Source organism: Stegostoma tigrinum, chromosome 3 (assembly GCF_030684315.1).
Source record: "Stegostoma tigrinum isolate sSteTig4 chromosome 3, sSteTig4.hap1, whole genome shotgun sequence".
In the NCBI taxonomy this organism is placed as follows: Eukaryota; Metazoa; Chordata; class Chondrichthyes; order Orectolobiformes; family Stegostomatidae; genus Stegostoma; species Stegostoma tigrinum.
Genome location: NC_081356.1, coordinates 17,367,004 through 17,394,603, shown reverse-complemented (window position 1 = coordinate 17,394,603; position 27,600 = coordinate 17,367,004). Strand labels below are relative to the sequence as shown.

The 27,600-nt window shown below is 42.2% G+C and overlaps 1 protein-coding gene across 8 annotated transcripts in view; it reads left to right on the top strand.

Moving 5' to 3' along the window:
- LOC125449840 (UDP-glucuronosyltransferase 2A1-like) overlaps positions 1-21,538 on the top strand; it is an 82,064-nt gene extending 60,526 nt beyond the window's left edge. For all 8 annotated transcript variants that reach the window (XM_048525799.2, XM_059643611.1, XM_048525807.2 and 5 more), the window contains 5 exons: positions 2,388-2,536; positions 5,517-5,648; positions 12,162-12,249; positions 13,654-13,873; positions 18,868-21,538. In XM_048525799.2, coding sequence (XP_048381756.1) covers positions 2,388-2,536; positions 5,517-5,648; positions 12,162-12,249; positions 13,654-13,873; positions 18,868-19,150 — 872 coding nt within the window. In that variant the 3' untranslated portion in view covers positions 19,151-21,538. The remainder of the gene's footprint in view (positions 1-2,387; positions 2,537-5,516; positions 5,649-12,161; positions 12,250-13,653; positions 13,874-18,867) is intronic.
- The last annotated feature ends 6,062 nt before the right edge of the window (positions 21,539-27,600 follow it).

Genomic DNA, 27,600 nt, shown 5'->3' with positions numbered 1-27,600 from the left:
GCTGGAGAATCTGAGATAACAAGGTGTAGAGCTGGATGAACACAGCAGGCCAAGCAGCATCAGAGGAGCAGGAAAGCTGACATTTCGTGCCTAGACTCTTCTTCAGAAATGGGGGAAGGGAAGGGGATCCTGAAATAAATAGGGAGAGAGGGGGAGGTGGATAGAAGATGGATAGAGGAGAAGATAGGTGCAGAGGAGACAGACAGGTCAGAGAAGACGAGTTAGGGAGGGGATAGGTCTATATAGGGAGGATGGGTAGGTCAAGGGGGCGGTATGAGGCTAGTAGGTAGGAGATGGGGGTGGGGCTGGAGGTGGGATGAGGGGATAGGTTGGAGAAAGGACAGGTTAGGGAGGCGGGGACAAGCTGGGCTCATTTTGGGATGCGGTGGGGGACGGGGAGATTTTGAAGCTTCTGAAGTCCACATTGATACCATTGGGCTGCAGGGTTCCCAAGTGGAATATGAGGTGCTGTTCCTGCAACCTTCAGGTGGAATCGTGGCACTGCAGGATGCCCAGGACAGACATGTCGTCTGTGGAATGGGAGGGGGAGTTGAAATGGTTCGCGACTGGGAGGTGCAGTTGTTTGTTGCGAACCAAGCATAGGTGTTCCGCAAAGCGGTCCCCAAGCCTCTGCTTGGATTCCCCAATGTAGAGGAGGCCACAATGGGAACAGCGGATACAGTATACCACATTAGCAGATGTGCAGGTGAACATCTGCTTGATGTGGAAAGTCTTCTTGGGGCCTGGGATGGGGGTAAGGAGGGAGGTATGGGGCAGGTCTAGCACTTCCTGCGGTTGCAAGGAAAAGCGCTGGGTATGTTGGGGCTGGAGGGGAGTGTGGAGCGGACAAGGGTGTCATGGAGAGAGTTGTCCCTCTGGAAAGCAGATAAGGGTGAGGTTGGACTAATGTCTTTGGTGGTGGGGTCAGATTGCAGATGGCGGAAGTGTTGGAGGATGATGCGTTGGATCCGGAGGTTGGTGGGCTGGTAAGTGAGCATCAGGGGAATTCTGTTTTGTTTGTTATTGTGGGGTGGTGATGTGAGGGATGAGTTTCAGGAAATGCGGGAGACATAGTTGAGGGCATTCTCGACCACTGCGGGGGGGGGATGTTGCGGTCCTTGAAAAACGAGGACATCTGAGATGTTTGGGAGTGGAGTGCCTCATCCTGGGAGCAGATGTGGCGGAGGTGAAGGATTTGGGAATATGGGATGGGAGTTTTGCAGGAAGGTGGATGGGAGGAGATGCATTCTAGGTAGCTATGGGAGTCGGTGGGCTTAAAATGGATATCGGTTTCCAGGTGGTTGCCAAAGATGGAAATAGAGAGGCCCAGGACGGAGAGGGGGGTATCAGAGATGGTTCAGGTGAAGAAGATTTCTGAAGAAGAGTCTAGGCACGAAATGTCAGCTTTCCTGCTCCTCTGATACTGCTTGGCCTGCTGTGTTTATCCAGCTCTACACCTGGTTATCTCAGGGTACCTGTGTTCTTGCCTGCGGGAAATGGAGTTAATAACACTGGTTATTTGAAGCTGCCCATAAGAGGTCATTAATTGACCACTTAATGGTCTCAACTGGTTGACTCCTACACCTTAATTCCTATGTTGATAGAAAGGTGGTAGGTATCTCCCAACAACCAGCAATTCACTTATCCTCCTGTCACTCCACTTTTTCATTGCGCCTCAAGATGGGAAGATTTCCCTTCTCAACAGAGTCAGTAACTGCTGTTTAAAGTTTTGGCAAAGATGTGTAGCTCAGGTTGCAGGTGAGTTTGTTGACTTGCTCACCGAGCTGGCTTGTTCTTATTCAGATGTTTCGTCACCATGCTAGGTGACATCGTCACTGGAGCCTCTGATGAAGCGATGTTATTCTACTCTACCTGGAATTTATACTGTCTGGACCGTTATAGTTAGTATTGTCATTTCCAGTTTTGATCGATATGGGTTTGTAAATGGGGTCCAATTCTATATGTTGGTTGATTGAAGGATGAGTGGAGAACCATGCTTCTAGGAATTCCCGTGTGTGTCTATTTTTGGCTTGGGCTACTATGTTACTTTTTCCCAGTTAATTTGATGGCCTTCATTGTCTGAATGTACTGATATTAAGGAGAGTTCATTGTGTCATTTTGCTGCTTTTTGATGTTCATGTATTCTGAAGGCCATTATCCTTCTCGTCTGTCTGATGTCATGTTTGTGGCAGTCGTTGCATGGTAACTGTCATTGTTGGGATGTCAATGTGCAAAATACCTAGCTGCCTTGAGATATAAAGAATGAAATAGCTGAAATGATTTAATCTCACTGTAGATAATATTAATAGTGGGTCTCTGGAAAGTAATTCCATTATGATGCACTTAATTGTTATAACTTCCTGTTTGCTTTTCTACTGTTTCTAAAGGTAAACCAACAACATTCTGCGAAACAATGGGCAAGGCTGAAATTTGGCTGATTCGGACGTATTGGGATTTTGAATTTCCCCGCCCACTTCTGCCCAACTTTGTGTTTGTCGGAGGACTTCACTGTCGACCGGCAAAGCCACTGTCTCAGGTAAGACTGAGGAATCAGTCGAATCTACTGTTTACCGTCGCATCAAAACCAAAACCAAAACCAAAACCAAAACCAAAACCAAAACCAAAACCACAGCAATCAATCAAAGGGTGCTGAACAATGTGGTGATGTCATAAGGTGCAATTGGGTACTGATTACTCCGCATTCTGCCAAGAATGTGTGACTACATCCAGTTATGGTTTAAACAGAGTGCATGACTCATATTATTCAGGAAATGTACATTTAGAAAAACAATGTTTCATTGAGGGCTTTTGTTTCTCTTTTAACAGCATTCTTGAGTTGGAAGTGTAGACGCCCTGTTGTCCTTTCAACTTAGGATATACAAAAACAGAGTTTACCAAAGGGATGCAGTCAACCTGTGCTCATGCCCAAGGCAGTGAAGCTTTCTTTATGTGAATTAACTCTAGCAAGTTTGACATATTTGACAAGATTAAAAGTGTTGACTGTGCAACTGGTGACACCAGTTGTGGGCAAGAATTTTCCACCATGCCGATACGTTACAAACATTCAAAGCAGATACAAATCCTGTAAACAACATGTCAGCAGAGTCAACCTGCACCTCGAGGGAAGCTTCACTTGAAACAGATGTTGCGTTTCCAAGATGGTTTGTCCAGCCATCCGAAGAAATGCAGCAATGATCTTATTGAACTCTGTAAAGTTCTGAGGCTGCTTCCCATCGTCTCTCACAGATTGATGGATGTCAATTAATTCTTCATTGAGAAGAGCATTTGGGAAATTTTTTTAAAATATGGCTGGGTTCAGACTGTCACGTTCTGGCTCTAGTAAAATTAAAGGGTCATTTTTGTGCTATTCCTTTATTAACTGAGGATACTGAGAAACACTTCATAATTAAGTATGTTTGAAGTGAACATGTAGCTATTTTTCATTTTTGAGGATCTAATCGGTCTTGAGTTCAACTTGAGTTGGGTTAACACCCTGCTGTATTTGCTAAATACAGTGGTCTTTGACCACTCTAATTCTCACTGTACATACAATAGCCAAATTATTTCACATTCATCTCCCCCACACTACAAACGCTCCATTCCAATGTGCCTCAGATTAGAAATTGTTCAGTATTGATGTTTAGCCTGTACTGCATGACTTTGCCATCAATACTATTCCAGTGCTCTATGGAGTCTGCTTTTCCTATAAAATCAGATGCAAGTGATCCACCAAGTTTTTCAAACACTTGAACCATTGTGTTCTGATTTTAAGCAAAGGGTAAATGTTCTATGTTGTATTTTTCTCATCCTTGAAACGCAAGACTCTCATCTAAGCTGTGTATGCTCTTTGTACTCTCTCCCTGAACTCAACAAAAGGAAGATGTTTCGCAAGCAGAGCAACACAGTAGTAACTCAGTAATGCCATAAGGGCTCCTGATATCATAAATGCATTAACCATTGTTTCACTTCTGTTATTCTTTTTTCATGTAATTTTTTCACTTATGGATATTTTTATTTTGTGTGCCCATCTTGAAACAAAGATTTTGCTACAATTGAGCTATGAACTAAAATACCTTGATATGTTTTGGTCCGTGAAATGCTACATGGGAATGGTACACTTTAGTTCATTTGCGCTCCATGCACATTGTGAAGATAAACCGCTGCATTATCACACAGGTCAAGTGATTAGGTCCCAGATATTACACTCAACCCTTAAAAGTCTATATATTTTTAAAGTAGACTGAAAATTATAGGACACAGGAAACAACACTTAATAGAATTTCAGCAGAGTATGCATCATAAAAGAAAGGCTTAACACTAGAATTAGCGCATTGACGTCATTGAGGGAAGGTAGTGTTTTCAGCTCACTGCTGTGTGTCTCAGCATGCTCTTTGTCCAATATGTGTTCTGATGAGAAATCAGAAATGTGACATCGGATGGCAAAAAACCGGCATAGGATTTCATTGTCAGATTTTCCTCTCTCGCCTGTCTTGTGCTCATTGGGAGTTAAAATAGCTGAATCCTGTTTAAAAATTGGCCATCTTCAATATAATTTGATAACCAATGCAAACACCATGCTCAATTAATTAGACAAAATAGCCTGAATTTTTGCTCCCATGTTGGGAACACAGAGTCAGACCACCCCAGGAGAAACTCAAATGGCTGAGCTTTTGTTCTGGGTGTGGTGGGCACATCTGGAAGTGGGTCCACTATCTACGGAAAGATTGTGGAATTCTGAGTGAGTAGTTGGCTGTTTAAAATCCCACCTTGGTGTTCTGCCCTTGCCCCTCATTCCCCCACATACTCCCTGAGCTCCATCCATACCAACTCACACCAGTCATGACCCCCACTCTCCATGCCAACCTATTCGACCTTGTTCATATCTGTGATCCTTTATTGCTCGACACCAATTTAGTTTCAACTCGTGTAAATTCACTCCCTTAGCTCACCCAGTATCCACCATGGGTGGACCTCGGGAATCACATCAGAATGAAAAATAAAGTATCTATTATCATCTTGACTCTTAAAAAGAACTCATGGATTAAAGTGCTTTCCATACATTTAGATCCCTTGAATTTTAAAAAGAAACTTCTATTCTTAGCCTCACATGAAAGACAATTTCATATGCATTTGGAGCTGTGAATCAAATCTGTTGTATAAGCAACACCCCCAAGACCCCATGTGATACTGATCAGTTGTGGAGACAGTCAAGCAATACTAGTACTTTAAGGATTGCCATTAAGCCTATGTTAGAAAACAGCTACAGAAATTGTAAACATTTATTTTTACCCCTGCAGCCTTTTTTTAACTCAACATTTAAAGATGAGAGGATTTGATTGACTGGACATGTTGTCCCTACCACAGGTCATGTCTATTTTTTACATACAATCATGTCTGCTCTTGACAATACCAAAGAAGAATTTGATCTCTGTCGGTTTCTCGTGCCATTTTGCCTCAGTCGCAGATCTTTTCTGTCTCCGTGAAAATTTGGGACCTAATCCCTTCTTGTTTTACAGGAATTGGAAGAATTTGTTCAGAGCTCGGGAGAGCACGGCATTGTGATCTTTTCTCTGGGCTCATTGGTTAAGAACCTTACAGCTGAGAAAGCCAACATGATTGCTGAAGCACTGGGCGAAATTCCGCAAAAGGTTGGCCCTCTTTGCAAACCTCTATACATGTAACTATATCTGGTTTTTCCAGACTAATTGAATATTGATGAGGATAACCTTTACCAGCCACAAAACATGAATTTAACTTGCTTTCCTACAGTCCAGCCTCAGTTTAGTATTACCTGACAAATAGTCAGAAAAGGATTACTCAGTGACTGATCGATTTCCTTAATCACCAAGGCTGATACATTTTCCTTTACTTGAATCCTGTCTACAGCATGTGCTAATAAAAAGAACAGGACAAGTGTTGGTATTTGTGGTTCATCTTGAGCTCCACTTTGAAAACTTGTCAAGCTCAAGGCATGCACTTCCAGATAACAAGAGCAAATGTTACAGGCCTAGTTGCTCAGCTATAGCTATCATTTTAATTGAATGTTTTAGCCTGCTGCATAGATACAAGGATAGTATTTTTCTGGTTTTGTTTCAGAGAGCTTGAGAAGCTGTAGGTTTGAACCTTAGTCAACATGCCACAGGCGAGTGTGTTGTAAGCGGTGACCCAGAACTGCATGAGCATTTTTGGCTTTCTATCAAGGCTTGCCTGGCCATTTTGCGACTGTGATGATGGCGGCCACACCCTGCTTTTGTTTCCAACCTCATCCTGAGGTTTTCCGAATTGAGTTTCTGGCCTGTGGCTCCATGGCAATGATTCAGTCCCTTCTGCAATTTGTTCTTTTGTCAGAAATTTTTAATTAGCGAGATAAACCAAGAACTGTAGACGCTGGAAATTGATGACAAAACTCAGCAGGTCTGGCAGCATTTGTGGTGAGAGACAGCAGAGTTAATGTTTCAAGATTATCAAACGTTGGTAAGGCTTCTTCAATCATTGAAGCCAAGATAGTGACTTTTAGCCCATGTAATTTTAGTACTTGGTTGGAGAGCGAACAATTTAAATTGTCATTGCAAGTTATTACACATGGAATCCAACCATTTGCACCAAGTGTTTGGGAAACTTGGTCAGCATTGGATGAATTGGACCGAAGGGTCTGTTTCTGTGCTGTGTGATTCTTTAAAGCACTGTTTCTTAGAATTGTTATCCATTGTTTAAAACTTTTCCTTCACATGGTTATAATTTGAAACTTTAATTCCAAGCAAAATGAATCAAAAAAGAATCTGCATTCGCTTTACTAAATTGAATTACCGGTTCAAATTTTTTCACTAATTTTCATTGTTTTCAAGCCAGGCTTTTTGCCGGGCGTCATTGCCTCATGAATATGTCGTAGAACTAAACCTTTAACGTTTTCAGATTCAGTTGATCTTATCAAAGGGGATTGATTATTTAAATGACTGGGCAGTGTTAGATCACGCAACATTCCAGGGTAATCACCAATTTTCACACACCTCCCAATATTCTTGCCTAGTTATCAGTGCAGTTACAGAGCTTCTTTATGTTTCAGCATTCAGCTTAGTTTTGAAAGTAAGCATTCAATGTCACTTGTAGTTCAGTTTGGAGCTCTTCTGAGAAGGTGGAATCAGATGTAACAGTGTTATAATTGAGTAATAGTAAGTAGAAGGATATGAAGGAAGAACTGGTCAGAATTGATTGGAAGGGGAGCCAAGCAGGGAAGACAATGGAGGAGCAATGGCAGGAGTTTCTGGGGGTAATTTGGGAGGCACAGTGGAAATTCATCCCAAGGAAGAAGAAACATATGTAGTGAAGATGAGGTAACCATGGCTGACAAGGGGGGTTTTGGGGAAAATGCAAAACCAAAAGAAAAAGCATACAATGTGCTGAAGATTAGTAGGAAGCCAAAGGATTGGGAAATCTTTAAAAATCAGCAGAGGATAAGTTTAGAACAAAAGATAAATTGGGGAGAAGATGAAATATGAGGGTAAGCTAGCTAGTAATGTAAAAGAAGATCATAAGATTTTTTTTAGATATATGAAAGGTAAGAGAGAGGCAAGAGTGAATATTGGATCACTGGAAAATGAGGCTGGAGAAATTGTAATGGTGAACAAAGATATGGTGGAAGATCTGAATAGATATTTTGCATCAATTTTCATGGTCGAAGACACCAGCAACATAAGCAGAACTTCAAAAGAGTCAAGAGCAGAGTTGAGCGTAGTGGCTGTCAGTGAGGAGAAAGTGCTGGGGAGGCAGAAAGGTCTGAGATGCATAAGTCACCCAGACCAAATGGATTACACGTCATAGCTCTGAAGGAGATAGCTGAGGAGATCATAGGTGCATTGGTGGTGATCTTTCAGGAGTCACTGGAATCAGGGAGAGTCCCCTGAGGACTGTGAAATTGTTAATGTAATATCCCTGTTTAAGTATGGAGACAGGAAACTATAGCCCAGTTAGCCTGACCTCGGTCATTGGTAAGATTTTAGAATCCATTATAAAGGATGAGATTGCAGAGTTCTTGGGAAGTACATGGTAAAATGGGGCTGAATCAGCACGATTTCATCGATGACATGTCATGGTTAACAAGTCTGTTAGAATCCTTTAAGAAGGTAATGAGCAAATTAGACAAAGGAGAGTCAGTAGATGTGATATGTTTGGATTTCCAGAAAGCCTTTGACATGGTGCTACATAGGAAGCTGCTCAATAAGATGAGCCCACGGTGTTAGGACAAGATACTGACATGCATAGAGGATTGGCTGACTGGCAGAAGGCAGAGAGTAGGAATAAAGGGGTCTCTTTCATGACGGCAGCCCGTAACTAACAGTGTTTTAAAGAGGCCTGTATTGGAACCAGAGCTATTCACGTTGTACATTAATGATCCAATTGAAAGAACTAAGGGCATTGTTGCCAAGTTTTCAGATGACAAAAAGTTAGTGTTGTGGAAGCTGAGAGACTGCAGAAGGACTTGAACAGGGTAGGAGAGTGGAGAAAGAAGTGGCAGATGAAATACAACCTCTGAAAGTGTGAAGTTATACACTTTGATAGAAAGATTATAGACGTAGACTATTTTCTAAATGGCTTGAGGCTTCATAAATCTGAAGGATAAAGGGTCAAGCTTCCCTTTGGATAATTATGGAGGGGCACTAAATCCAGAATGAATAAGAAAAAGCTTGGGAATTCTAGTTCACGATTCTCTCATGGAGGTACAGTTAGTAGTTAGGAAGGCAAATGGAATGTTTTGCATTCTTTTCAAGAGGGCTAGAGTACAACAGCCAGGGTGTATTGTGCATGTTTTACAAGGGTCTGGCCAGACCACATTTGGAATTTTCTGAGCAGTTTTGGGCCTTCTAACCAAGGAAGGATGTACTGGCATTGGAGGAGGTCCATAGGTGATTAACAAGAATGATCCCAGAATGAAATGTTTGTCATATGAGGAGCTGTTGAGGACTCTAGGTTTGTAATTGAAGGAATTGAAAAGTGGGATCTCAAAGTATTGAGAAGCCTGGATAGAGTGGGCATGGAGAAATGTGGAGCTGGAAAAGCATCCCAGAGCAGGAAAGTCAATGTTCCAGCCTGAAACACTTTGCCAGGATTTGGGCGTGTTGGGGTGGGGGAAGCAGGGGGAGCCCAGAAATAGTTAGTGGGAGGGCGGTGGGGCTGGAGTGAGAGTAGGAGAGGTGGGGATAGGTGGAAACAAAAACAGAAGTCGCTGGAGACGCTCAGCAGGTCTGGCAGCATCTGTGAAGAAAAAAGTCAATTAACATTCCAGGTCTGGTGACACTTCTTCAGAACTGATAGTTGGATGCAGGTAGGGGGTTATTGGTCAGCGGGAAGGGTATAGTGGATAGGTTAGTCAGAAGACGAGCAAGTTGAGGGAGAAGAGATTTTGAAGCTGGTGGAGTCAATACTCAGGCCATTGGGCTGTAAGCTTCCAAGGCGAAATATGAGGTGTTGTTCCTCCAGTTTACATTTGGCCTCACTCTGACTGTGGAGGAGACCAAGGATGGACATGCCACAAAGGGAGAGAGAGGGGGAGTTAAATTGGATGGCAACTAGAAGGTTGGGTTGGTTGACAGAGGACAGATGGTCTGCAAACCAGTCCCCTAGTCTGCGTTTGGTCTCCCCAGTACAAAGGAGACCACAATCAGGAGTGAGGAATACATTAAATGAGGTTAGATGAAGTGCTGCTGAATCTCTGCTGGATTTGAAAGGATTGTTTGGGGTCTCAAACGGAGTGTATGGGGAGGTGTAGAGGCAGGTGTAGCACCTCCTGTGTTTGCAGGGAAAGGTACCGGGTGTGGTAGAGGAGTTGGTGGGGAGTGTGAAGTTAACGAGGGATTCACAGAGTGAACAGTCCCCGCGGAAAGTGGACAAGGAATGGGTAGGAAAATATCCTTTAGGTGGTAGCTTCCGATTGTAGGTGGCAAAAATGTCAGAGGATGATGCACTCACTCATTCCTTGACACTCTGCCTCTCTCCCTCTGCCTCTCACACACACACACTCACTCTTTGTCTGTCTCTCTGTCTCACTCACTCACTCTCACTCACTCACTCTCTCACACACAAACACACACACACTTTGACTGTCTCTCACGCACGCACTCTCTCTCCCTCTCTCGCATATACTCACTGTCACATGCACTCCATCACACTTCCTCTACCACATGCACTTCGTCACTCTGTCTCTCTCTTACATGCGCGCGCTCTCTCACGTACACACTCTCTTACATGCACTTGCACAGACACACACACTTGCGCACAGACATGCTCATGCACACATGCGCACTCTCTCTCTCTCCCTCCCACACATGTGTGCCCTTTCTCCATGCGAGCACAGTCTCTTCTCACACACACATGCGGTCTCTCTTAGACACACGCACACACACGAATTATTTCATCCAAGATGTTTGTGTAGTGACATATACATTCTGCTCATATATCAGTAGCCTCCTTCCTAACTGATTAAAGATTCAACAAGGGGTAGCCAGTTTTAAGGATGTTACATTTCTGTTTATAAATTCTGTGTCTTAAACTCTCTCTCTCTCACACACTACGCCTGAGGAAGGGGCTGAGCTCTGAAAGCTTTTGTTTTTGAATAAACCTGTTGGACTAGAACCTGATTTGTGTGATTTGTGACCTTGAATCAGTGCCTGTGATTGTTCTGATTGTCGACCAGTGAAGAATCATGGGAAGTTTCTGAATTAAGTCCAGGCAGTTCTGGCTTGTGAGCGGAGTCTGGGAAAGGGTCACTGGACCTGAAATGTTAACTCTGATTTCTCTGCACAGGTATTGCCAGATCTGCTGAACTTTTTCAGCAATTTCTGTTTCTGATTTGCAGCATCTGCAGTTTTTTAGGTTTTTATTGTGAACGGAGTCTGCACTGGAGTCCATTTGCAAGTCGACTTGCATGCAAGTGGGGACACAATGCAGGGCAATGTAAAGCAACTGTTTGTAAGTGCAACATGTTCATATTTTAGGTCTTTTAAAATACACCCCCTGTAAGGGATCACTTTCATAAGTATGTGCGTTTATAAGTAAGTCTTTGTAATTCGAAGACCTTTGTTAGGATGATTCTGTCTGCAGTTTCTGTTGTTTATGCTCATAAGATACATGGGGTTATGATCAGCAGAGAATTGGATCTATGCTGGCTTGTTTAGTTACTCAGGAAGGTTATGTTGGCCTTGGAGTGGGTTACAGTGAAGATTCGCCAGAATGTTACCAGGATTAGGAAAGTTAAGTTTTTAGGTAGTTTGCATAAACCCTTATTGTGTTCTCTTGATTCAGGTTGGCGGTGTAGTGTAAGTGAGATTATTAAACTGTAGTGGGTGTTTGACAAAGAAGATTTAAAAAAAGCTTTGTCCTCTTGTGAAGACATCCAGAAGTAAAATGTATTATCTTAAACTTAAAGCTAGGCTATTCAAGAATGGAATCAATTCTTCAGACAGTGTTGTACAAATCTTGAATAACTTCACCCAAACAGTGTAAATTGGAGCTTTCAAGGCAGAGATTGATTGACTGTTGTTAAGGAAGGGTTCTGAAGTTATACAGTACAGGCAGGGTAAATGGAGTTGACATACAGATCAGCTATAATGTAATTGAATGGAAGAACAAGGCTAAGGAGCTGAATGGCTTACGTCAAGAGCTTTCCTGTACTCTTCCCCTTCAACCACTGTTGCAGGTAGAAAATCTATCAAAGGAGTGCTGGCCGAGGAGTTGGTTTCTAAGTGCCCCTAAAGTGGTCATTTTTGCTTTAAGAATAAAATTCCATCAACTGTCGCAAGGTCCACGTCCCCATCCTTGTCAGGATGACCTCACTCAGCCCCTATCATCGAGATATGCCTTTTGAAAATTGATGCACCTTTAGCTAACTCTGAGCCATCTCCTGATATAGGGCCAAGGCATGCATCTTTAATTTACGGAATTCCCGTCCTCAGTCTGACTGCCTTACATTGATAGCTTTGTAGAAGTGTTGGTAGGTCCATCCCTACATAGCCTCACAAAGACTTGTGACCTTGTGGCATTTCTGGTAGACTTAAGTTACAATGGGGCTGCATTAGAACAACTGTGCAATTTCCTTCTCAAATACTCAAAAACTAAGCACCATGTTGCATTCAACTTGTCTATTTATTCCCAATGTTGTTATCCTTCAGGTTGTTTGGAGTTATGCTGGTGAACAACCGAAGACGCTGGCATCGAACACAATGTTGTATAAATGGCTGCCTCAAAATGACCTACTTGGTAAAAGCTGAATTCTCATTTTCTCACCAATCCTATTTTAAACCTTGTGTATTTGGGTCTGTATTGGTTAATTGCTGTCTGGCTCCTTATCCGCACAGTCATTTTGCATGTGTATGTAGATATTAAATATTCTCAGGCTTTTTGGCATCATAGCTGAGCCTGATCATTTCTTGTCCAAAATGGGCACACTTTCAGGATGAGGTGTAGGTGCCGGTGTTGGACTGATGTAGTCAAAGTCAGAAGTCACATGACACTGGGTTATAGTCCAACAGTTTATTTTAAATCACAAGCTTATCGACCACTGCTCATTCATCAGGTGAAGGCTTCCAGCTTGCGGGATGAGGTCACTAGGCAGTGATCACAAGTAGAGTTTCTGGTTAATTTTCTAATCCCTAAATTCTAGGGATGCTAAACTCTGTTGTAATGCTCTACTGTTACCAAAATCAATGTAATTAATTCAACACAGAGCCAAACTGAACCTTGGGCTATGTGTTCATTTATTCATTTGATAAACTTTTATCTTCAAAGCTTTGGATTCTGTGGCATTTTGTAATGAATTTAATAATGTACTGTTTAAAATTCCAATCAGCCTCTTAGTGAATGCCCTGCTTTTAGCTTGATTCCCAAATTATTGAAATAATTTAATCCATTTTCAGCTTTTGCTTTTCTAAATGGAACATGAAGCTGTCGACATTACATTGTCTTGCAATTATAAATATTGTTTCAGCATTGCAAAATAAATGGAAACAGATGTGCAGTAGTTTTTTTAATAAAATGTTTTCATTCATCTGTTTTAAAACAGAATGCAGGGTCAAGTTTTAAAAGGAGACAAAGTTGACCCTCTATTGCGTTAAAGAAAAAATAGTGCACGTATTAACTTACACCTTTCACAACTTTCGAGCATTAAGTGCATTTTACAATCAATTCAAATGCTTACGAAGTGTACTTTCCATGTAGGAAACGAGCTAACTAGTTTGCAGACAGCTCGGTCCCACAAACACCTCTAAGATAAAAACTAAGTAATCTGTTTCAGTGATGTCAATTGAGGAGTGTATTAGCAGGGGCAATTGAGCAAACTTGCTGCTGTTTTTTGAATAGTGGAACATGATACGTTATCCAACTGGAAAGGTAACTGGTGCCTTTGGTTTAATATATTATAGCGCTCCAGTGGTGCAGCATTCACTTAGAATTGCACTGGAGTACCATGCATGATTTGGTGCTCAGGTCTCTGAGGCTTGAACTCTGAATCTTCTGACTCAAAGATGAGTGCTACCACTTAGCCTAGCTGAGTGTGCAAATTTCGTTGTATTTTAATGCACCGTATCTCCCGAAATTTTATCGTACATCAAAATTTAATTATAATGAAGGCTTAGCTGATTTTATTTTCTGCAAATATAATTACAGGACATCCCAAGACCAGAGTATTTATCACCCATGGTGGTACAAATGGTATATATGAAGCTATTTACCATGGGGTGCCAATGATCGGAATTCCACTGTTTGCTGATCAACCTGATAATATGGCTCACATGAAGGCAAAGGGAGCTGCTGTGGTTCTCAGTTTTGTTACATTGAATAAACACGATTTAGTTAATGCCATCAACACGGTGATCAATGATACAAGGTAAGGTAATAATGTTCAAAGAATGCACCACTGAACCATGGGTTCACAACTGAACCTTAACTTCTAGAAATGGGTGGGTGTGATTCATGCAAAAGACTAAAAAGTAAAAAATCTCAAACAGGATGTAAACATACTTTGAACCAGTGCAAGTCTGATTATTTAGCAAGAAAGGAACGTACCCCAAATCTGGCAGGAGGCAGGTTATCAGTGAAGTATTACGATGAGACTGCATGCCTTAATGCTTGAGTTATTTTACTTTTAACCATAGGAAACCAGGTTTCCCAGGCTTTGGGAAATTCAGTGCAGGACAAAAAGGGCTGAACCCATGTGCTAACTGACCTTATAGCACTGCTTGTGGGCCAAGAGGAATAGGAGGGTTTTCACCAAGCTTGATAAGCTAGCGTGTAAGCTACCACTCATTCTGTGATCTATTTGCTTGCCTCAGCTGACCACGATCTGATTGACCCTCTTGATCACCATTTCCTGCCGGTTGGGAAAACTGTATCAACATGGGGTTTGGTTTTTAACCTTTCATAGCATGTGGGAGCATCACAGGCACTGCAAGTGTTTTGATGCTTATCCCTAATAGCTATTGAACAGAGTGACTGCTAGATTAAGAGTCTGCCACATTTCTGTAGGTTTGGAGACATATTTAAGCCAGACAAAGTGAGGACAGCGGATTTCCTTCCTCTAAAGGGCATCAGAGAACCAGACTTTTTAAAAATTCATTCATGGAATGTGGGTATCACTGGTTGGACCAACATGAATTGCTGATCTTCAGATGTCTTTGAAAATGTGGTGATGAGCTGCCTTCCTGATCTGCTACAGTTCACTTACTATTAGAGAGGGAATTCCAGGATTATGATCTAAAGATAGTTCAGGAATAGTGATGCAGCTCCAGATCAGAAAGGTGAATCACTTGGAGGGGAACTTGCAATTGGTGGTGTTACCATGCATTTGCTGACCTTGTCCTTCTAGATTGTAGTTGGACATACCTGGACAATTTGGCATCTCCCTGATAAGGTGGCACTGTTGTAACTGTCCAACCATTGAGAAATTGCCAAATGTAACTCCTAGCTCAGCTAATACACCAACATCTACAACAAGCGATAATTGAAAAGTTAGACTTTGCTCATTTTTGTCATTATTTTCTATGTGGATTTGTGAAAGGGAATTTGTATTTAAGACATGTTGGGGTTTTTTTAAGAATGCCATTGAAGCACAGACAAGAAAACAGGGGATATTGTGTATTAGGATTTTCAGAATGCTTTTGATAAGATCCTGCACAGGAGGTCAGTGAACAAAACGAGAGGATATCAGATTGGGGGTACTGTATTAGTAAGGTTTGAGAATTTGTTAATAGACAAAAAGCAGAGACAAGCAATAAATAGGTCATTCTCAGGATAGAGGTTGATTATCAGTGGGACACCTCAAGGCCACTGCTGTTCACAATCTATACAAATGATTTGGATCTGGGGACCAATTGTAATATTTCCACAATTGCTGATGGCACAAACTGAGAGGCAGTGAAAGTCTGAGGATGATGGAAACAGAATTTGAACGGACTAATCGAATGAGCAAGAAAATGGCAGATTAAATAATAATGTGAATAAGTGTGAAGTTATTCACTTTGGCGGAAAAATTTACTTAAATGGTGAGAGGTTGGAAAATGTTGGTGACCAAAGGGACCTGAGTATCTTTGTCCATGGGTTATTAAAAGCCAGCAAAGAAGTGTAAAAATGGGTATGGAAGGCAAATGGTGTATTAATCTTCATCACAAAGGAATTTGAGTACAGATGTAAAAATGTCTTGCAACTATTTCATTGAGCCTTGGTGAGATAGCATCTAGAGTATTGCGTACAGTTTTGTTATCCTTTTCAAAGAAAGGATATACTTATTGTTGATGGAATGCTACGGAAGTTCACCTGGGTTGGTGAGTTTTTAAAGAATTTATTTATGCATATAGGATGGTATTTATTGCCAATCTCCATATGCCTCAGAATATTAGCCTTGAGTTGAATCATTAGACCATAAAATGTAGGAGCAGAACAGGCCATACAGCCTTTCATCAAAAGGCAATCCAGACATTCCAGGTATTATTCTAGTAAATCTTCTCTAAACTGTGTCCAATGCATTATCATCCTTCCATAAATACACTGATCAGTAGCATACACAGTACTCCAGATGTGGACTCACCAATATGCCGCCAAACTGAAGTGTAACCTCCCTACACTATTCCCCTTACAGTAAACCATTACATTGTTAGCTTTCCTGATTACTGGCTATATCTGAATACTGAGCTTCCTAGGACATCCACATGTCTCTGCATCTGAGGTCTGCAACCTTTCACTATTTTTGCCATGTACTGACTCTATCCTTGACTGAGCAGGGCCACTTTGGAATGCCAGCATGCATCAGAGTGCTGAGCTTCCTGTTAAAAATGCACAGACACCAATGCTGTTTTTTCGGTGGATATTGGCTGAGCGGTGAATTTTTCTTGAAAGTATAGTATGTGTGGTCAGATGGGGCCAAAATCGGACTCTACATTGGTGTAGGGTAGATAAATAACGGGTGAGTTTGCTAAGATATGGCAGGAAAACTCATAGAGTCATACAACATAGAAACAAATCACTCGGTTCAGCCAGTCTGTGCTGAACATAGTCCCAAACTAAACTTATATCACCTTGTCTGCACTTGGCCCATATCCCTTTCTTATTCATGTATTTATCCAAATGTCTTTTAAATATTGTAACTCTACCCACATCCGCCAATTCCCCTGGAAGTTCATTCCACACCACAAACCACCCTCTGTGTGAAAAATTTGATCCTTGTGTCTTTTTAAATCTTTCTCCTCTCGCCCTAAAAATATGACCCCTGGTCTTGAAAACCTCCATCCTAGCGAAAAGACACATGCCATTCATCTTTCTCTATATCCCTCATGACTTTATAAATCTTTATACAGTCATCACTCAACCAAACTTGCTAGGCTTAATGGCAAGTAACCCTCCAAAAGATTCAGCGCAACTTGGGCGTATTCAGAAATACATATGATTCAGCCCCTAGTGTGTGTAGGATTGATAGTCCGCAGAATGGGCATGGCTATTGTGTTCTCCATAATGTTGCTTGCCATGAAGCTTGGAACTGCAGGAGGAGCAAGGTGCAAGAGCTGTTCAGAAGAGAAGGAGGATGGTGATGCACCCAATGCACCAGTATTGCTGTCCTGGGTGGTCAAAATTAGATTTCACCAAAGGACCCCATCTGATAGCCGCATGTACCACTGTGACCACTCCACCCCAACAACTGAATTCTTTGTTACCCAACATGATGTAGCTTGCAAGTAACTTTTGGAGTCATCCATCACTTGGCATTGAGTCTTGCCTTACCATTAATCACGAGTGAAGAAGTCATTTGCCAGGTAAGTAGGCAAGTGTTGCAAATAAAAATATTTAGGATTATCAAAAATGATGTGGTGTGCCTGTAGCAGAAACAGAAAATGCTGCTCTGCTCTGCCTCTTGTAAAACGGTGCAAGCTTCATTTGCTTCATATGAATACAACTAAAATTTGGCGTGAACCAGATTTTAATAAGAATGGGAGGGGGTATTGGATATCTCAGTTGGCTGGAAGATTGGTTTGCGATGCAGGCATGGATTCAATTCCCGCATCGCTGAGGCATGGTCACCCTCAGGATAAATTCACCACCCAATTCTCTGATGAGACAGCAGCCCTATGGTCCTCTGGGTCTATGGCAACAACTAATAGGAACAGGAGTAAGTCATTTTGCCTTTGACCCTAAACTGTGAAAGCTGTGGATAGTCTCCTGCCCACTGTTGGCAGTAACCAGGATTGCCTGAAAAATTTAGAATCTGGCTGACATCATCAAGGAACATGCACCATCAATTAGAAAAATGTAGAGGGCTGTGGGCTTGAGTTTCCATTTGTCTAAGCATTCATTATTAGTTTTTTATTTGCAGTGACTTTAACATTGCCAACTTTATTGATCCATGAATAATTTGATATCAGTTGTTGCAGTAAGACTGGTGCTCGACTGAAGTCATTTTGGACAGTTTTCACCCAGTTTGCAGTGCATATAAATTTGCTCATAATGCAGCAGTAATTTGCAGTCAGGAATCTCGGATAGAGAAGCCAACAGGGAGTTGAAATAGATAGAAATATCTCTTCGTAACAAAGGTCACTGATCTGAAATGTGAATTCAAATATTGGATAGCGAGTTTTGAGAAGATTTGTAGCTCAGGTTGAGTTTCTGGATGTGAGTTTGCTCGCTGAGCTGGAAGGTTAGTTTTCAGACATTTCGTCACCATTCTAGGTAACATCATCAGTGAGCCTCCGGTGAAGCGCTGGTGTTATGTCCCGCTTTCTATTTATCTGTTTAGGTTAAACTCACATTCAAATATTGGATCTAGTTTCATTGATGATTTGTGAGTGGGAAGAGAGGTAATTTGCTGACTTTGGCAGACATATGTTAAACAACCCAGAGGATATTTACTTGTTTGCAAAGATAAGAGGTTGCCTGATAGAACTAAATCTGGTTGCTAAACAGGAACTCAGCTTCCTCCCTCTCTATCCTTGATGTTACTTATGCCACTCCCTTTGCCTACTGCTTCTTCTGCTGTTCCCTCCCAGTGTTACTCAGGAGAATGGCAAGGACTCTGGGGTTGGGTTGGTGAAGAGAGCAGGGATTGCTGTACTTTGTGTAAACAACAAATATTGGCATTGGGTACAGGAAGTGTAAATAACACACTGCCCTCTGTCATTGATCAGCGGACCTGAATCCAGCACATGTACAAAGTGCTTGAGAGCATGTTTGACCTTCCTGTAAAGATGTTTCTAGTGGTATAATTCTGCTAATTCTGTCAATACGCATCTGGTTTTGATAAAATAAATGTCACTATGTAAATGCAAATTATTGTTCATACCTGGGCATTCAGGTAAAATGAAGAGAGATTGTATAATAAATTATTTATGTCTTTCTTAGCTACAAAGAAAATGTGTTAAAGCTATCTCAAATTCAACGTGACCAGCCAATGAGTCCATTGGAGAGAGCAGTGTTCTGGATTGAGTTTGTAATGCGCCACGGAGGAGCTCAGCATTTGCGGCCTGAAGCACATTCCCTGTCCTGGTACCAGTACCATTGCCTGGATGTGATAGCATTTCTGTTTATTTGTTTAGTAATCATTCTATTTGTTCTCAAAAAATGCTGCATGTTTTGCTGCCGAAAATGCAGAGGTACAAGGGTAAAGAAAAACAAGACTGAGTAATGGTTTTTAATGCATAGGATGACAAACTTATAACACCATTTAATTGCTTTGGAATTTATATTGCGCGGGGTTAAAATTACATGGATTCTAAATAAGTCTTTAATCAACACTAGTGTACAGGAAAACTCATATTATTGACAATTTCAACTTCCTACTGAATCATTCTTTGCACTCAATTGGTACATCTCAAAATTTAAATTGTATCTAAAGATCATTGATTTTCCGGGATTGAGGGTTTATTAGCAATTAATTACTATCCTTGGAAAGATGCTTGTGATTCTTCTTACTGCAGTTTGTGTGATAGAGATATCGGTGTTGGGTAGGGAGTTTCAGGATTTTGACAGTGATGAAAAAAGAATCAAGGTATTTACCAAGTTAGAATGTTGTGTAGCAGTTTGAGGATGAACCAGTTTAAAAATCTTCCCATTTATTAATTTGCACAGAGATATCTCTACATCAGAACAAAGAAGCTGGCAGGAACTCTGGAAGATATATGCATTGTGCTCAATGCTGTAACTGTTGATAACAAGAGAAATGTGTGATCATCACAGATCGAAATGTTGCACTGAATTTGCCAGAATAGGGCTTCCAATTATTCCCTCACTAGAAACTCCCATCCAAATATTATGGTTAGTTCATGGTTGTCATCACAGCTGCTCCTGATGAAGGGTCTAGGCCCGAAACGTCAGCTTTTGTGCTCCTGAGATGCTGCTTGGCCTGCTGTGTTCATCCAGCCTCACATTTTATTATCTTGGAGTCTCCAGCATCTGCAGTTCCCATTATCTCTGCTCCAACCTATGGCCTGGTTTCCACAGCCAAAATAACTAACGGTGTGCTCTACAGGTTTTCCCAATTTCATGGTTTAATTTGTGACGGGTTAATTCAGAAGGCCACAACGTTATCTTTCTGCAGCACTGAGCTAAGACCCTGAATTGTAGGAACTGGGCAAGAGGCAAGAAGGAACTAGCTGTAGTATTTGACAGATTTTCATCACTTCCACTATGAGTACTTGGGGATAAGGCAGGAACAGGTTACTGATTGTGGATGATCAGCCATGATCATAATGAATGGTGGTGCTGGCTCGAAGGGCCGAATGGCCTACTCCTGCACCAATTGTCTATTGTCAATTGCACTGAGCACACATACACAACACCCACTCTCTCAAACATATGCACACGAATATAGTCTCTTGCACACACATGTACACACACACTCATCCGCACTCTCAAATGCAAAAAAATTGAAAACATACACATTCTCTCTCACACACACGCTCTGTCACACAGAGACACACACACACCCCGTCCAATTAATTGATTTGTCAAATGATTTATTATTGCCAAAATTCACTTTCCATCTCCTCTACAAGATAAACACAAAAATTTAATAAAGTATTCTGCCATAGAGTGAAAAGGAATTTAACATACTCGGCCAGCTTAAAATGTTTTGGTAGAAATCCTGCTTATAGCAGCTCTGATGAAGAGTCATCTAGACGCGAAACATTAGCTTGCTTTCTCTCCATGAGTGCTGGCTGACCTGCCGTGATATCCAGCACTTCTTGTTTTCAGTTCAGATTCTGGCAACTGCAGTAATTTGCTCCTCTCAGACCTTTTACATTGACTTGGCTGACATCTCATCTGGAAGTCAACACCTCTGCTGGTGCGGCAGTCCCTCAGTACTGCACTAAAATTTCAGCTTTGTGTCAGTAATGCGGCTTGAAATCATAAACCTGAACTTTGGACAAGAGTGCTAACTTTGTGCCAGCGTTGCAGCAAAGCTTGCAAAGCATGGGTTAAATGAGTGGTGGGTTATCTCTGGGTGATCATTAGTTTTCTTCACTCATTAGGCCATTTTTACTGGTATCGATCTCTCTTGGGTATTGTATCTTCAATCATTTTACTGATGGAATGCTCCTGTATTTGGATGTAACATTTTTAATATCAGAATAAGGAGGCACATTATAAAATCCTGCTGGCACAACTTTGAAACTTTTGGTTTCAAGGGGGAAATAGCCTTTAAAATGGTGTTTAGTGCAAAACATGCTGAATTCTGAAACAAATTTAAGGAATACTTGAGACTGGGCTTTGCTACTGCATCACTGTGAGGCAGCAGAATTAATTTAGCTGTAATTCCAAAACAAGGGAACTAAGGAAATTATTACATTTAAATCCTAACTAGATCAAACCCAAGTTATGGACATGATGGAACCTTTTTATCTTATTTTTGAAAAAATCCTTCAAATCTGAGGAAGGGCCGATTGAGAGCTTGTCTTCTGCTATCAGCTGGGACAACCACTCCCCAGCCCCATCCTCATATGAAGTTAAATATACGGTTTTGCATTACAGATTATTTTAAAAATAATTAATAAAATGACAGATATTTCCAGAATCTATTTCGTTTTACTTTTTCTTTTTTCTCATGTTTCACTCATTTAAGCAAGAGCTATAGTAGAATGAAAATGGTGACTCTTTTATGAGTAGTTATAACTATAAATTGTCCCACTTTATGATGGTGTCCAAACCATACAGAGAGTAAAATCTTTGGCAGACTCTTTGATAGTTTTGAGTGACATCGGATATGATGAAATTTGCTCGCTGAGCTGGAAGGTTCATAAGTGACTGTTGGCTCTACTTCAAACCAGCGTCTACAGGAAAACAACACATACGGACCAAATACTGAACTACAGGAGCAACCATCCCAACACCCACAAACGAAGCTGCATTAGAACATTATTCCAACGAGCCACCACACACTGCAGCACAGAGGAACTACGCAGAGCAGAGGAAAATCACCTATACAGCGTATTCAAAAAGAATGGGTACCCTATGAACACAGTCCGCTGATTTCTCAGCAACAAACCCAAACAAACAGACAAAACGTGCCCAGAAACCATACCCACTCTCCCCTTCATCAAAGACATTTCGGAAATGACTGCCAGACTACTCAGACCTCTTCGCATCATGGTAGCCCACAAACCCAGCAACATACTAAAACAGCAGCTAATTAACTTAAAAGACCCTATACAGACAACAACAAAACGAGCGTCATTTACAAAATACCTTGCAAGAACTGTCAAAAACACTACATTGGACAAACAGGCAGAAAACTAGCCACCAGGCTACATGAACATCAACTAGCCACAAAAAGACATGACCCACTATCACTAGTATCCTTACATACAGATGAGGAAGGACACCACTTTGATTGAGACAACACATCCATCCTAGGACTAGCCAAACAGAGACACGCACGAGAATTCGTAGAAGCATGGCATTCCAACCGGAACTCCATCAACAAACACATTGATTTGGAGCCCATCTACCACCCTCTTGCAAAAAGAACAGGAAATGACATTACCAACCCAAGGAAACCTAAACAGATAAATAGAAAGTGGGACATAACACCAGTGCTTCACCGGAGGCTCACTGATGATGTTACCTAGAATGGTGACGAAACGTCTGAAAACGAACCTTCCAGCTCAGCGAGCAAACTCATGTCCAGAAACTCAACCTGAGCTACAAATCTTCTCAAAACTCGCGATGATGAAATGTGTGGCAGAATCGGGTGATAAATGTGGTAAGGCCTGGGAGGAACTCAAACTCAGATTATCTTTTTATGCTTTTCACAAGCAATGTGGTCAGATTCTCACTGGACAGTGGCTGGTTGCCAATTGACAATGATTATTGTTTGTAAGTGCCTTGTTAACGGCTCAACTTACCTCAGCCTCCTATCTTACCAAATTTGCCAAACAAGTTTGACATCGGGGAAGCACGACAAGGAAAGTTGGCGGATTTAGCTCACCATTTGCTCTGAATGACATGACACTTACAACAGAAACAGCAGCCCAGTGCAAGATCCACCAGCACCAGCTACATGCATGCTTGCTCCATGGACTTTGGCATGCAACATTCGGAAAGCCCTCAGAGCCATCCTGGAATCCCTGTGATACACTGACAGGGTGTTCCGGGAGCACTGACTTACATTGTAAGATGCACTGGCAACTAATATGGAAGGGCTGTAATAGGTATACTTTGTGCACAGGCACAGGACCGAATCTCTTGGACTGGAGTAGGCTGCGTCTCAGGATGCTCCCTCACTGGATACCGATATGCTTACAAAATCCCTGCCTTGCACGTAACCAGGCAGTTTGCTTTGCTGCTCAGAAATATACCGTGGGGGGAGTGCATGTCCTCCTGTAAGGCATTTTGCTGTATCAATCTCACACTGGCACCAAGATGCTAGCAGCTACCATGTTCAAATGCAATGAGTATGTCGCAAACAGGCAGCTATGTATTCAGCTGTTAGGGGAGTAGACCTCCCTGAAGTCCATGGCGGGACCCATCCACCAAGGTTCCTGATATAGTAAGTCAAGGGCAGCTCCAAACCAATTCAGGGGATCAGCCAAGGTCAGGTTCTCAGCTGGGGGTCCATGCCACTGCATTCTGGGGAGTGGGTCATGGTCAGACTATGGGCTGCATCATCACCAGTTTGAGAGGTAGGGCTAACTTCATCAAAGAGATGTATGTGCAACAGTCAGAACTGTTGTGTTGCCCAGGGCTGTCCAGTCATGTTGGTTAAGGGTGTACTCCACGGGCAGTATGTCTATTCCATAGGTATGGGGAGGGGGCATGGGGTCAAAGGGCAAGTACAGCCATGGTACGAGCCTCAGCAGGTTACTCTCAGGCACTGGAGCCGTCGGGCTGTGTGGAAGGGCACAGTACAATTGTACAGAGGGGTAAGATTTATATGGGCTGGGGGGCACAATAAAACACGGCTGAGAAAGGTGCAATGGGTCGGGTGTGGGGTAGGTATCAACTGTTAGGATCACCCTGGCTTAAAGGAGGGAAAATGTATGACTGCACCAGGCATGGTCACCTCATATGCAGTGGCTGGGTGGGAAAGGCATAGGCACATGGGGTTGCGGGGAATTTGAGAAGTGTGAAGCCTGTGGATCTGTGGGATTGACTACAAGGGAAGGGATGTGGATATTTGGGGACTCTCTGCTGCATTTAGGCTGAAGCCAGAAGCTGCTGGTGGACGAATACTTGATCCTGATGCAAATCGAAAATTGCACAGTGGGGAAGAAAACAGAAACGGCTGTGACCGCATTCGGAGTACGTTGGGTAAGTGACTATGAAGGAGGGGACTGCAGCAGACACTGATCTTTCCCAGAGAATTTAAAGGGAAAGAATATGAGTCACGCACCCAGGAATGTACAGCACACAGGTTGCCTGCTTCTTGGTCATCTAGACAGTTATAACTCGCTCTATGCGTTGCACCTATCTGGCATTGCCAACAACCCATTGACAACTACACGCTTGCACATAGAGAGTGCCAAATGTTAGAGACGTTGAACAAAGAGAGCTAAAATTGTCAGTGTGACCCAATACCACTGTATCCCTGCTTCCATTAGGTGCAGTAGCCTCTCAGTGCAGACCTCCATCCATGGAACCTTATCTGTGGCCATAAAGTGCTGGTGGACTGTGTGTAAATTCATCTAGAGCCTATACAGAGACATAAACTGATAGTGACATATAAGCAATTGTCACCCATGTCACCAATGTGCCCACAATGCATTTTCTTCTTTCTCTGTCTCCCAGTGCATCTCTCTGAACTCCCCAGTTCTGCAGCTGGAGTGGTGTCTGCTGTCCCTGAAGGTTTAGACAGATGACCCTCCTTACTTTGAACATCTAGAGGTTGGGAGGGTAAGGGGCTGGCTACCTCTGCAGTACCCTGAATGGAAAGTGCAGAGAGACCTGTCTGTGTGGTTCTACCTGTGGCTAGTTGCCTTCAGACATCAGTCTTTCTTTTTGTGCAGAGGAGATATCATACCAGAGCCAAGGATCCCTTATTTTCATGCTTTTGGTCCTGTGAACCAATTGCTGTGACAATGGAGTTCAGCAGCTCCTGTGTTTGCTTAGTGGGTTTCCCCATGGCAGCTGCCAACCTGTTTGCAGACAGACTGTCACAGGATTTGCATCCCAGATGCCTGTCTGTAACTGCCGCTCTGTCCATGCATTGCAATGAAGTCTCTGCTGGCATTACAGGGTCCTATCCTGCCTGTGACTGAGCAGATGCCTTTTCTCTGGCAGTCCTCCAAATGTCAGCTACCTGGGACATTTCTTCCTCCATTAGCCATGGAGCTGTTGTAATGAGGTGCTGACCAGATTGGATTCACAGACTCAATATTCCAAACATTCCCATAGAGGTGTCAGTGTTCTGAGTGAGTGAGAGGATGAAGGAGGCATCCTTGCCAATGCTTCATCTGAGGCCTCTGTACTCTCATCATCAGAAATCTAGGAAGGTGCTTCTGGGGAAGCTGGGTGTTTTGTTTTTGCAAAGGTCATAGAGAGGCTGGTGGTACCTACATGACAGAGGCAGAGTGGAGCAGGGTGAATGCTCAACCAGTGGTTCAAAGACTTGTGCAATGAATGACAGTAACAGGAGTGGTTAATGCAAGAGTGGCAGTGGAATGAAGAAAGTTACTTATTCATTTAGTGGTATATGGATATTTCAGCTTCCCTGGAGGAGCAGTTGCAGTCTTCTCCCGTGAGAGCAAGAATTCTCCAAGATCCAGAGCCTGGGCATACTTCCATCCATACAAGCTCACTCAGCTCTGTTATGGGCTGGCTATTCTGTAATGACAGAAAGGATGGGAATGAATGAAGTAACTCTGGGTGGCACAACTGTTGGCATTGTTGCATGTGGGAGAAAGATGGTGATGTAGTCTAAGGGACTGAGGTGACATGTCAAGCTTCCAGGATTAGTGGTGTGGGAGGTTGATGGGGAACGAGAATGAATGAAATATTGTTACATGCAGTTGTGAGAGAGGCAGAGCATGATTCTTGGTGGGAGATGAGTAAAGGAGCAGAGGCAAGAGTAAGTGTTAAATAGCAGAGAAGCGTATGGCATTTAGATTGGCATAGTAGAGAAGGTCAATGTCAAAGGCAGCCCTTGTACAATTAGAAGGAGGGCCTTGGGTAGTCTTGTAGAACAGAGGCCTCGGAGTTCAGGTACATAATTCTTTGAAGTTTGTATCACAATTAGGGTGTTTAAAAAGGTATTTAACATGCTTGCCTTCATTGCTCAGATCTTTGAGTGTAGGAGCTGGGATGTTATATTGAGGTTGTACACGACTTTGGTGAGGCCTCTTCTGGAGTACTGTGTGCAGTTCTGCTCACCCTGTTATGGGAAAGAAGTTAAGCTGGAGTGTTCGGAAGGGATTTACCAGAATGTTGCCAGGAATGGAGGGTTGAGAGATGGGAAGAGGCTGGAAAGGCTGGACCTTTTCACTGGAGCGTAGGTGGCTGAGGCATGACCTTTATAGATGTTTATAAAATCATGAGAGTATAGATGAGGTGAGTAGCAGGTGTATTTTCCCTAGGGTGGACAATTTCAAGACTATGAGGTATTGTTTTAAGGTTAGAGGAGAAAAAAATTAAAAAAGAAATGAGCTACTTTTTTATACAAAGAGTGGTTTGTGTGTGGAATGAACTCCAGAGGAGGTGGTGTATGTGGGTGCAGTTACAATGTTAAAAGACAACATGAATAACAAATGTTTGGAGGGTTATGAGTCAAGGGCAGGCAGGTGGGATTGGTTTAGGTTAGGATTATGGTCAGCATGGACTGGTTGGACTGAAGGATCGGTTTCTGTGTTGTACATCCCTCTGTCCTCCTTTTGGCACTGTTGGCTGTCCTTCTGTACCCTGGAGGCAGCAGCAACCTAGTTAGTGACAGCAGATCAGCATGGTAGGGTCTCATGGTGCAGCCTTCTCTGCTGAACTGTATTGCATATTTGCATTTGAGTGAAAGACCACATTGTTAAAACTGAATAAAAAATTATCAAGCCCAAATTAATTCTGGGATTTGACTTGACCAGTCATAACATGAGCGAAGATCACAACAATGGAAAAGAATCCAGTGATTGTAATGGACCATAAACTATAGTATTCATGATGTTACCTCGCTAAGGAGGTGAGTCACAGAGCTCTTTAGATCAAGCAGTCCAATATGGAAGGACCCCATATGGTGAGTTATCTGTTTTTTGCAGAAGCAGCATCAGGTGTCATACTAATAGCATTTGCAAACCATATTAGATTTGCCAGTATAAAAGTCACTCCAGTTCTTCTTTTAGTCAATATAATTTTTTTTGTTGAAAGTAATGTGGTAACATAAGTTTATGATATGATCACACTGCACAACCGGCACCACCACTCCCCATATTAAATGGTTGAGTATCTTCAAAATCATAGCATGGGCTCAGTTTTGATGAAAGGCCATTTTGGCAAACTACGAGAGGGAAGCGAATTTCCATAGAATTGCACACCATAAGGACATTTTCAAAATAAGGCAGAAGGAAAATTGACAGGAAAAAAATGGAAAAACAGTAAAAACAATAAACTGCATTTATATAATGTATTTAATTTGGAACATATTCTGAAATTCCTTAC